Source organism: Ascidia mentula, chromosome 5 (assembly GCF_947561715.1).
Source record: "Ascidia mentula chromosome 5, kaAscMent1.1, whole genome shotgun sequence".
Lineage (NCBI taxonomy): Eukaryota > Metazoa > Chordata > Ascidiacea > Phlebobranchia > Ascidiidae > Ascidia > Ascidia mentula.
In genome coordinates, this window is record NC_138570.1 from 2970351 (window position 1) to 2982377 (window position 12027).

At 36.8% G+C, this 12027-nt stretch overlaps 2 protein-coding genes across 2 annotated transcripts; both read left to right on the plus strand.

Moving 5' to 3' along the window:
* The first annotated feature begins 309 nt into the window (after nucleotides 1–309).
* Nucleotides 310–5141, plus strand: LOC145901439 (calcium-binding protein 39-like). Its single transcript, XM_082989118.1, has 8 exons — nucleotides 310–534; nucleotides 821–985; nucleotides 1135–1253; nucleotides 1344–1512; nucleotides 1573–1698; nucleotides 1798–1941; nucleotides 2631–2780; nucleotides 3402–5141. Exons 1-8 carry the CDS (start codon nucleotides 424–426, stop codon nucleotides 3426–3428), a joined length of 1011 nt encoding a protein of 336 aa, XP_082845244.1. The 5' UTR covers nucleotides 310–423; the 3' UTR covers nucleotides 3429–5141.
* Nucleotides 5142–6498: 1357 nt separating this feature from the next.
* LOC145901395 (H/ACA ribonucleoprotein complex subunit DKC1-like) lies at nucleotides 6499–11207 on the plus strand. The gene is made up of 15 exons (XM_082989055.1): nucleotides 6499–6581; nucleotides 6654–6706; nucleotides 6809–6990; nucleotides 7124–7308; nucleotides 7443–7507; nucleotides 7847–7973; nucleotides 8102–8232; nucleotides 8886–9029; nucleotides 9282–9402; nucleotides 9462–9580; nucleotides 9691–9794; nucleotides 10201–10279; nucleotides 10363–10426; nucleotides 10565–10683; nucleotides 10911–11207. Exons 1-15 carry the CDS (start codon nucleotides 6554–6556, stop codon nucleotides 11004–11006), a joined length of 1617 nt encoding a protein of 538 aa, XP_082845181.1. The 5' UTR covers nucleotides 6499–6553; the 3' UTR covers nucleotides 11007–11207.
* Nucleotides 11208–12027: the final 820 nt, after the last annotated feature.

Genomic DNA, 12027 nt, shown 5'->3' on the forward strand with positions numbered 1-12027 from the left:
TGTGGCGTCATGTTGTTCGTTTTGCAGTAAACTGTGCCAGTAAACAATAAGGGGTGTGGCTGTATGCCCTTAGGATGTAGAAATGTGTTTTATTTTTCGGTGTACTATCGGTGTGTTTGACCAGTAACAAAAGTATTGTGTGTTCTTCATTTTGCTTAAGTTACCTCTTTCCCTGTTCCTCCAAAGGTTCTCAAGCATTGTACAAATCACCAAATAGAGCACCAAATAGTTTTGTTTTTGTCAACATTTCCTTGGATGTGTACAACTACAATAGTGTAAAACTTGTGCCGTTTTTTGCTTTTCAGTGACATTTTTAAACGTATGTTGGGAAGCATACAAATTGTATAAAGTAGTAGTAATTTGGAATAAAGTCTTCTCGCAAAAGTGTTTTGGAAGGCATAAATATACTGTTGTAAAGGCAGTATGTCCATCTTTAAGAAAGGACACAAAAGCCCCAATGAAATTGTGAAGAGCTTGACCAATGCTATTTCAACACTGCAGCAACAGCAGGGTGGAACAAAAAGGCTTGAAAAAGTACGCTTAAGAAAATATATTTCAATCATATCTATCTTGCTTAAAATTAGACCATACAAAATTGTTTGATATTGTAGTTTATGTTCAAATAAATTTCCTGTCTAAACTATGGACTAAATGTCTTCTACAGCATTTACAAATGTAATGTGTTATGTAAGTGCGGAAAATCCACAATTAGATGCCCGACAAAATAAGTCTTGACTAATTGTGCCACATGGGGCTTTATGGCAGAATCCAATATTGATTAAAATGCACCAACCTAGCGATGCACATTTATTTTGTTCAGGCCAGCGATGACGTAACAAAAAATCTGGTGAACATGAAGATTATCATGTGTGGCACAGAACAACATGAACCCCAGTCAGAACTCGTTGCCCAGCTAGCCCAGGAGATTTACAAATCAACTATTATTGACCTTATCCTCACCAACCTTTCCCACATAGACTTTGAGGTTTGTTCATATTCCTTATCATTCAATGGTTATTGGTTTTACAATTAAAGCTTGATGAAATCCACTTTACTTGGTTTTTGTGTTGCCTAATATTTATTTGAAATATTTTTTAAATCCATGAATTCATTTATTAACTCTTTTTTATGCAGGGTAAAAAGGACTTCACACAGATTTTTAACAATCTTTTGAGGCGACAGATTGGCACAAGATTGCCTACTGTGGAATTTATTTGTACTCAAGAGGGTATAATTAATCGGCTGATAAAAGGGTAAAATATTTGATTTTAATCTGACTGCATAATTTGTGTAACCTCTCCTAAGCGAAAATCTATATGACTTTCACAAATGATTTGTTTTAGATATGAGGACCCTGAAATTGCACTTAGCTGTGGAATTATGCTTCGTGAATGTATTCGTTATGAAGCTCTTGCCCAGTCTGTGCTAAGGACAGAAGATTTTTTTAAATTTTTTGAATATGTTGAAGTTTCAACCTTTGACATCGCATCTGATGCCTTTGCAACATTCAAGGTTGGTTGCCAAAGTGATTGTTTTTGTCAGGCAGGGTTTTCACCAATATGTACAATGCAGGACTTGCTCACTCGCCACAAAGTCGTGTGCTCCGAATTTTTGATCAAACACTATGACCGAGTGTTTCAATCTTACACCCTCCTCCTTAGCTCTGACAACTATGTTACAAGGCGACAGTCACTGAAGGTGTGCAAAACTTTATATCAAAATGTGTTAGTGTGGTTAGTATAAAAGTTTCATCACTTGGTGTTTTTTTTGATGATTTTTAAATTTTTTTTCATGTAGCTTTTGGGGGAATTGCTGCTTGATCGTCACAACTACACGATAATGACAAAATACATCAGCAAGCCTGAAAATTTAAAGATAATGATGAACAACCTCAGAGACCAGAGTCGAAACATACAGTTTGAAGCGTTTCATGTTTTTAAGGTTGGTCATATGGGTTTTACCGTAACAGTATGCTTCTTAGTAATTAAATAGATGCAATATTCAAATGATCTATGTTATTTTTTGCCTATTTAGTTTTTTAAGCTTTGTTTCTGTAGGCATTAAATTTTGCTTTTCCATTTTTTATAATCAAGTTTAAACAACGGAATAAGTATTGGTCACGTTCCCTAAGTTTAAGATAATATCTCTTTGTTGGCAAATTCACTTTTTAAACAGAATGATACAAATTAAATATAAAATTAAAATGCCATTCATAGATGCTTCAGTTTAAAGCAGTTGTAAATACCCTTTTCAAGTAGTAGTTTACCAGCAGACTAGGTGATTACCAGTGTGGTTTTAAATGTTTGCTAGCACCCTTAATGCAATGTTTGTCTTGCATCACTTGTTTAAACAACTACATGGTGCTATGCTGCTCAATGAAGTATAATTTGCTGTGATCATAAAATATGTGTGGCATTACCTTGTTGGTAAATCTGTGTTCAATCCAACTGTAATATAATTTGCGAATGTTCAAAACCATGCACTAACTTTTTTATTTCCCAGAGGTTCTAAACTTAGAGTTTTACTTTAAACTTATGTTCTGTGTTTAAATGGACATTATATCAAAGAGTTTTTGCTCAGTGTGTTTCTTTGCTCAACAAACTGGTCAACTTTTTATTATGACTGTGCAGGTGTTTGTTGCTAATCCAAACAAAACGAAACCAATCCTTGATATTCTGATGAAGAATCAACAGAAGTTAGTTCAATTCCTCGAAAACTTTCACAATGACCGTTCAGACGACGAACAGTTCAATGATGAAAAAGCTTATCTCATAAAACAAGTAAGTTGATTGATGAAAAATACATCAAAGTGCATATGTATTTTTTACAATCAAAGTGTAAAATGTGTCTTCTAAACTGAACTTTTAGCAAACAAAGTAAGGCATGTGTCAAATGTAACTAAATTGCACATTGTAAATAAGTAAAGAAATCCTCAGTAGCTGGGCACAGGTCTGAAATATTGTATCTGGGAGATCGGGAACATTTAAACCATAATCACAGACTGTCATTATTTCGTATTATTTGACTGCCTTTTGCAAATGCTAGGTGTAATTGTTGGACTTATTGACTGCTTTTGTGCTTGTGAAAAGGGCAATTTCATGGCAGGAATAGGGTGGTAATGCTCTGGATTGTTAAACCCGCTTGCCATGTCATATGTAACTTATGGCATGTTTTGTGCAAACATTGTAACATGTGTTTCTTAATATGTAAGTATGTATGGTAATAAATTTGCAAACCTGTTTTGAAAATGTTTTTTTGACATGTAATACTCTGTTTACTGACACCTCTTTCAGAAACTGCACTGTAGGCCATAATTTTTGTATCAACGTTTCTTTGCGGAACGCCAAGCACGCGAAACTAAACCTCCTCGTGTTTAACCGGCGGCAAAACTTTTCCCGCAGATCAAGGACCTGAAGATGCCCGCATGATGTCGCCCATTGTCCTTCGATGTTCCTATGAAAACGCGCCGGACGCGCGTCAGCAATTCGCAAGACCGCAAGAAAATGACTTGAGAAAATTACGAAATTGTATCTTTATTCCCTGTTACTTCATTCACACCTCTGTTTACGTTACAGTTCCAACACACGCAAATTTATTGACTTTGTCTGGTTATTTTGTAGGTTACCACGACTTCGACATCCGCAACTTATTTCTTTCGCTTGTATTACACAGTGTAATCATTCAACGCAGGATTTCGGTCACAAGAAAGTATTTATCCGTGGATAACATATTTGACTTTTGTGTGGCATCAACATATTACTGATATCCTGCCTAAGTTTTCAGCGACTTAATTCTCATGTAGTCGCCGTGCTGCTTCCATTGCTCATCTTCGCAATATCTCCATTATACCATAGGGCCACGACTACAATCAGTCGCTACAAAATAGGTTCCTACGTATTGTGTTTTAGAATCTATGTATATGAGCTATTAATATTCTTCGAAGCTGCGTAGTTAGTAAACCCGTTTTGTGTTGAAAATATCACGTGCAAATGCGTTAGGTTAATACGTGTGACTAACAAATAACATTAATCCACGGTCGCCGCAAAATAACTCAACATTAATAGTTGCTTTTATTTGTGAATCTGCGAGGTAAAACATGACGTGCACCTGTCTTGTATAGGATTCGTCTTTTACTTCGAACAGACCTGTTCCATATCCCAACCCCCAGCACCGGTTTAAGTACTTCAATATTGATCTGCCGAGTTTTCGTGGCCGTCTGCGCCAACTTCACCACATCACGTACAAATTGGTTGCCCGCCTAATTTCGCAAACTTTGGACATGTCTACCCAATATTTTCTCCATACCGGCTGCCAACCTTTGGTGTGTAGTTTGGATTCAAAACCAACAAACGATCGAGCTATTTATTGTTATTCTTCCGACTGTTAAAATAAACAACTGCTTAATGCTTTGTGTTTTACTAAAACCAAATATCACGGTAAAATTTCCCAGTATATCCGAGAATATGGTCTTGCTTGCTAAACACAGTCTATAATTTTTCGGTTTCCACAGTCCCATTGTTTTTTTCACAACGCTTCGCAATGCATCCGTCCGGTTTCGGCACATGTTTAACGTAACAACATTCATCGACTTACAAATCCTCCTAAGTTGTTTCGGAGTAAAACTAATGCTTTGGTTGGTTTGCTGCAGGGTCAATATACTGCTCTTTTTTATGCTTTCTGGTCACCAAAGCATACAGTTAACACTAAAGTTATGGTTAAAAACTTATGCGGGCTTGTGAATAACCATCTTTTTGTGCTGTTTATGTTCGCAGTGCATTGTTTTAACGGACACGTGAATACAGACGTGCTCAACCATCGTCCCAAATGTAATGTGCAATTCCACCACATTCAATTTCTTTGAATGAACCGACTGAGGCCGTGATGTCGCAAACTTGTGTTCCAACGTCGGTTCTCATGTAGTATTATAAACTTCCACGCTTGTTGTGTCTGACAACAAGTCCCATTATCGTTTAAGATGTCACGATCTTAAACTTGGGTGATTTCTTATTGCCTCTTTACAGTTGTTTCGTGATTTTGTTTCAGTTGTGCGACGTCGTGCACAAAGTATACCGATAGGACCTTGTTCGAGTGTGCGATGTGCTTTATTTTTTGCGCAAGTTGTAACCAAGTTTGATTTGTAAGTGCTGTGTGATTTTTCATTCCAGGTGGCGTTGCAGGTATTGCCCAGACACAAGCAGAAGTAAAAGCGCACGATGGCAATATATTGGCGGGGGATGAGTTTGGAGAGTTCTGTGGAGCCACGTAAAAGTTACTGGACTTCCATTCCACAAAAAAATTGTTGTTCGATTCCAGAGTGACCCCCTTTGTTTAAAAGTGTCTTTAAGTTATATAAAACGGTAGAGTTAATGAGGCGGCTAGTATTTGGATTTGAATTGGACTAATTTTGTCTGGCAACATCACTACATATTCGGCGTTACCAAGTCGCCGACAGTAATTACAATTTAATTCGGGTTGTCGTGTTTTTTAGCAAATCCTCCATCAACAAATGTTTTTAGGCCAAAAATCATGTAAGTATGCAATTGTAGGGCAGTGTCGCCTATATCAAGGTTTCCCAAACTTTTTTGGGCGCGGACCCCTTTTCGTGAACATGATTTTTCTCGGACCTCTAATCTTACGTCAGATCATTTTTCCCACGTAATCAGTGGAAAATATTACAAAACAATATCAACAGTAACGAATAATGTTTATTTACGGAGCTTTATTGCGTCAGACAAACTCTTCAGTCCAAGTCTATACCCATAGTCTGGACTCGGCACTCCATTTATAGTTTGGTGTAATCACTTGTAACTTCACTCCAGAACACAGCAAATACGACCTTTACCTTATTAGAATATGTCACCGAAAATAAGTGTGAATTCCTACGGCATTGACACGTAGTAAAAAAAAAAACAATTGTCAACAACTTTGACATCGTAAGATACAAAGATAGTGTAAGAACCATTTTATACGTATTGTAGGCCTACAGCTTATGAAACCACTCAAAGTTATAAATTACTGCAGTGAATGCTGATTACGTACTAGTTGTTTTTTTTAATATATCTTTACGAACCCCCGTGCAGTCGTTTGGGAACCCCTGGCCTATATAACTTCATGACGTAAGTTCAGGATTTTAAAGGGGTCAAATGATTAAAAACGCCTAAGTTGCATCGAAATTAATTTCATTTACAGGCTAGACCTTGAACTATTGATTGATGTTTTTTTTCCTACTTTTAGAGAGCAATATAGGCTATGTGTATTTTACTGTTCTTAGGCCACTCGTCTCAATTTGCCACAGCCAGCAGAGTCCTATTCCAGCACTGGATTAAAGCAATAGTATGGTTAATATTTGCAGTATCGTACTCAAGCATAGATAATATTTATGTAAGGCCGTCATATAAGTTGTTTAAACTGTATCTGTATTTATATTGCAACATAAATATTGAATTTTTTTGTAAATGTACTGTCGGGGTCTGGATCAAAATACAAAATTGCGCCAGGAAAATTTCCACGTGCTGATATACCTTTTGCAGCCACGTGCTTCCATACAGCTTAGATGGCGGACGTACTGGAATTAGCTGGTGGTAAGTCATGAACACTTGTTAGTTTCTGTAATTGCTGCGGATTCTTTTAAATTATACGCATTATGTACACAGGCAAAGACACGCCGAAGAAAGCAAAAAAGGCGAAGAAGCAGAAAGATCTTTCGGTAACCCAAATATTTTACGATTTTTGTTTGGTTTCTCAAATATGATACACTTTTATAAACCAAATTATTGTGTTAAACTGTAAATTCAATACGATATTACAGGAAACGCAAAGAAATGGAGACTTCTTTATAGAACCTGAAACCAAACCACCACCTAAACTGAACACCTCAGAATGGCCTTTGTTGTTGAAGAATCATAACCTTCTTAACATTAGAACTAACCATTATACACCACTACCTGTTGGTTGTTCACCTTTAAAAAGAAATATTCATGATTATGTCAGGTATATACTGTGAGCTTATTTATATTGGGTGTTTGAATCGCTAACAGATTAAACCAAACTTAAGTGTTATTTTGTGTGGTGTAGATTTAAAAAAATTCAATGTATAGCCTATGCATTTCCACGGTTGTTACAGAACTGGCTTCATCAACCTTGACAAACCTGCCAACCCATCATCTCACGAGGTAGTTGCCTGGCTGCGAAGAATTTTGAAGGTTGACAAAACTGGTCACAGTGGAACGTTAGATCCTAAAGTTACTGGGTGTTTGATAGTGTGCATTTCCCGAGCTACCAGACTTGTAAAGTCTCAACAATCTGCAGGTTTCGTCATCATTACATTTTAAAAAGCCATTCGTAATTTCTCAACAAGTATATAAGTGTTTATTTGTACATTACATGATTGGTTTGTTTCATCAGCAATACTGGAGTGACGTTACTAACAAAAAAAATTTTAGGCAAGGAATATGTCTGCATTGTTCGATTGCACAGTGCCATTGAAAGTGAATTAAAATTGGCCCGGGTAAGCAATAAATATGATCCTTTCATGTATATATTACATACATATAAATCCCATAATGATGAAACAAGTTTATCCATTCTATGAGACAATTACTTTCTTCGGTCAGCGTTTCATTCTATCATTATTTTTTCAATAAAATTTTGATTTTTTGAAGTAGTGATGGGCAAGTTTCACTTGGTAAGGTATTCTTACTCTGTTTAAACTTGTTACTGTCACTATTAGTTGACTGAAAAAAGTAATCATCTTTGTGTAAAATAACTTGACTGACCTGGGAAGCATATACATGTATTTAGTATCTTTTTAAATGCAATGTTACTTTAAAACACAATGTTTTATCAGGCTATTGAGACCTTAACAGGAGCCCTCTTTCAAAGACCACCTTTAATATCTGCTGTGAAAAGGCAATTAAGAATTCGTACAATCTATGAAAGCAAACTGCTGGAGTTCGACCAGGAGAGGCAATTAGGTATATATGTATGTCAGTATATCAATGCAGTTGTGTCACATTTCAAAACAGTGTGTGGAGTTTTTTTTTGCAGTCTTATTTAAAACTGTTGGTTGTTGAAAATCTTAATTGTTAAATATTATTTGCAGGAGTGTTTTGGGTAAAATGTGAGGCTGGCACCTACATTCGTACATTATGCGTTCACATCGGTCTGCTCCTTGGTGTTGGAGGTCAAATGCAAGAACTAAGAAGAGTGCGGTCTGGAATTGTTTCTGAAGAGGTGATATATGTGGAAAATGCACATGAAAAACAAAACAATCCACTTGCTTGTGTCAAAGTTTGGACAGTAATATTTTATAGGCCTGTTTGCGGCTCCATACATCAGGGGCCCACCAATAGTTTTTAACATGACCCACAAGTAGTATTCAAAATACCTTTCAACCCGAATAAGAGCATATATGTGACTTTCAGGGTTCGAATTAGCAGTTTGTAAATTGCGAACCGTTTTTGGGTTTTTGCGACCTGTTTTTCAGATTATTGCGATGCAACACGCAGCAGATTATAGGGCGCCGCATCCTTTATCCATTCATTCGAACACGCAACAAGCGCTGATGCAAACAGCATTGTTTTTGTTTCTTGGCAATGTGACTGACAATTTTCTTTCAATCCTCGTATTTTGTCCAGCCTCTATGCGCAAATCAATGAAACGATTGCAATGTATGACGAAACAAATATTAGGTTGACGAGTTTAAAACAGCAGGTTTTAAGTGTAGTGCACAATCGCAAACGTGGCAAAATCTATTGGAATTTAGGTTGTAACGTTTTTGCGATATGTTTTGTTACCGCTAATTTGAACCCTGATTTATTGCAAATCGTATCTGTTTATTTGTGGACCACTGTCATGGCAGTTACTTAATAAATGTCTAATTTTAGGATAACCTTGTAACGATGCATGATGTGCTCGATGCCCAGTACCAGTACGATCACCACAAGGATGAATCCTATCTCAGGCGGGTGATCAGTCCTTTGGAGAAACTTCTTCTTAATCACAAGCGAATAATATTGAAGGATAGTGCGGTGAGACATTATTCTGATTGTCTGTGAAATGTCGTAACTATGGTTGGGTAAATAAACTGAAAATCAGTGATGAATTTCTCTTCTTACCAATAAGAATGATGAAAGAACATTCCTCGTTTCTGAGATTTTCAGTCTTTCAAAAAAAAATTTGGTCTTGTAAAGGGTGTCTTTTGTTAGTGTCTTAAGGAACCTTAATTTTAATTGTGGTTAGCATAGTTAAAGCTGTTTTTTTTTTCTTTTTATACAACACAGGTCAATGCCATCTGTTATGGTGCCAAAATCTTGCTTCCTGGTGTACTGCGTTATGAAGATGGAATTGAACTTAATCAAGAAATTGTCGTTATCACTACAAAAGGGGAGGCTATATGCTTGGGTAATGTTTGTCTGCACTGTCACTTTTAGCACACTTTTTATTGGATTGTTGCACTTTAGCGATTGCACTAATGACTACTGCCGTGATTTCCACTTGCGATCATGGAATCGTTGCCAAAATCAAACGAGTCATCATGGAAAGGGACACATACCCCAAAAAGTGGGGTCTGGGACCCAAGGTAGCCATAAAATTCAGCCATAAGCTGGAGTGGAGTGATGACACATTATCATTGTCCTCCGTATGCTTCTGTTTCTTTGCATTCTTAATATTTTCCATGCACATTTTCAGGCCACAATGAAAAAGAACATGATCAAACAAGGCCTTTTGGGAAAATATGGCAAACCGAACGAAAATACACCCAAAGCATACATCGAAGGAAACCCTGATTTCAGGTACAAAAAAATAAGTTTACACATTTGATACAAAATATTACAAAGGCATAGCTTTGAGAACTTACTGCCCACCGTTCCATTGGGTAATGAGGGTTATGTTATGCCAGATGAAAATGAAAGCATCCAGATTGTCAAATTTACAAATTAACTGTGTTTGACAAACTATGCTTCCTACAATTAGTCACATGTGTTTGTCAACATTGAATAAAACTTTAAAATTTACATTCTCCATAGCATTGTTTGCCAGTTAGCTCTGTTTGTAAAACAAAATCACTTAATATAACACCTCATTGACTTGTGTACTTATGAGTAGTAACTCTATGCACATGTGTCTTTGGAATTTTCTAGCTGTGCTGTAATGTGCATTGGTAGGAGAAAAATCATGCTAATTGATAATTTCTTGCAGTTTGACTGAAGTTGGCAGCATTGTCAAAACAGAGGCTGCACAACAAGACATAGAAACTTCATTACCTGCTTCTAAAAAGGTGAAAAGCAAAATTAATCCAACACAAAAATTGTCTTTCATGCATATCTTGCGGTGTGGTAAACACGTATTTTTATTTTGCAGAGAAAACTGGAAACTGATAATGAAGCAACACCAAAAATTGAGGTTGTTGAAAGTTCTGCTCCCGGTATGTGGATTTTTATTTGAACCCTTTTTCAATATTATTTCATCTTTAATATTATATGTTGATGTTGCTATAAACTAAAACAATGATCACAGTTATGTTTATAATTGCATTTTTGACAATATTTGATGTTTGTTTTAGTGTCGACAGAAACAAAGAAAGAAAAGAAAAAGAAGAAAGAGAAGAAACACCAATCTGAAACCCCGATGGAAACGAGCGTTGCGGACACAACTGGTGTTACTGACGATAGTGCTTTAGTGGTAAGTTAAGGTGCATGTATTCAATGTACAAGTTACAAAATGGCACTCCCCAAGAGTTTTGTTCGTGTAGCAGTTGTAGTTGCCTTTCAACTATGTAAAACACTATGTTGTTCTAAGTAAAATGGTGCCCCATGTAGATTTCTATGCATATGGTTTAGATGTGTTGTTTGAAATGGAAGTGTTCAAAAAGTGAGAAACAATATTGAACGATTACTCTTCTTTTTAAGACACCAGACAAAAAGGCCAAAAAAGAGAAAAAGCAAAAGAAAGAAAAAAAGGAGAAGAAGAAGAAAAAGAAGGCGGAATCTTCTGACGAGGAATAAAAAAAAACTTATTTTTTTCCAAAATCATGAACTCAGCCGCAAGTTTCTGTCAAAGTGCATCTTCTTTTTTGTTGACCACTGCCGCTTTTTTAAGATTTTTTTAAAAATCTTTTGTCCTTTCAACGTGTATTGATGCGGTGACATCATGATTTTTGTGAGCATTCTCCCTTCGCCTTAGTTTTTTTAACACTGATTCAAACTGCGCAAGATGCTTCTGGTTGTTTTGTTAGTTTTTACTGTAAGTTTCAGAAAGGAGGTGTTTCATATTAATTAGCAAGAAGCTTTGTTGTATTTCAAAAACAATTGGGATGGCCTTGCCACTTCACCGTACGTGATGAACAAGTAGGCCTTGCGTACCAGATAAATAAGGACTGTTGTAAAGGGGAATGTGGTACAGCCCTGTCTGAACGAAAGAATAACACAATTTAATGAGAACGGGAATCTTTTGCTGCTTCAAGAACCGCTCTTTGGTTTCGATAAATCCGTAACATGGTCACGGAAACACAACTAACCATGATTAGACCGGCGCCGATCAAACTAAACGTCGACGGGACAAAACCTATTACAATGAACTCGAAGAGGAAACCGAAAATTACTTGACTCGTTGTGACAATTGTCACAGGGCCGGCCGCTTCGTATTTCAAGGACAATACTTTTAAAATAGCGCTTATAAGACTCGTACACGCCGATAAACATGTAAACAATAGGTCGATGTGACATGGAATTGAGAAACCATTGGTGAGGTACACGCTCACTGTTGCACCGATGCCTCCAGTGCAAGAATAAACAAACATATATTCGCTATAATGAATTCGGCTGCTGAATTTCCTAATGGTCACCGTGGTTATTCCCATCGTTACAGCCGTAATACTTGCCAAAACGACTCCCAACGTTCTACTGTTCCCTTCAGCGTAGAGGAAGTTCTGTTCGTTGTTGCCGAACAGAAACGTGGGTCTTGACACCAGCACCAAACCGGCGAGTGAAAAAAACGAACAGAAAACATCCGTCAACTGGATTTTTT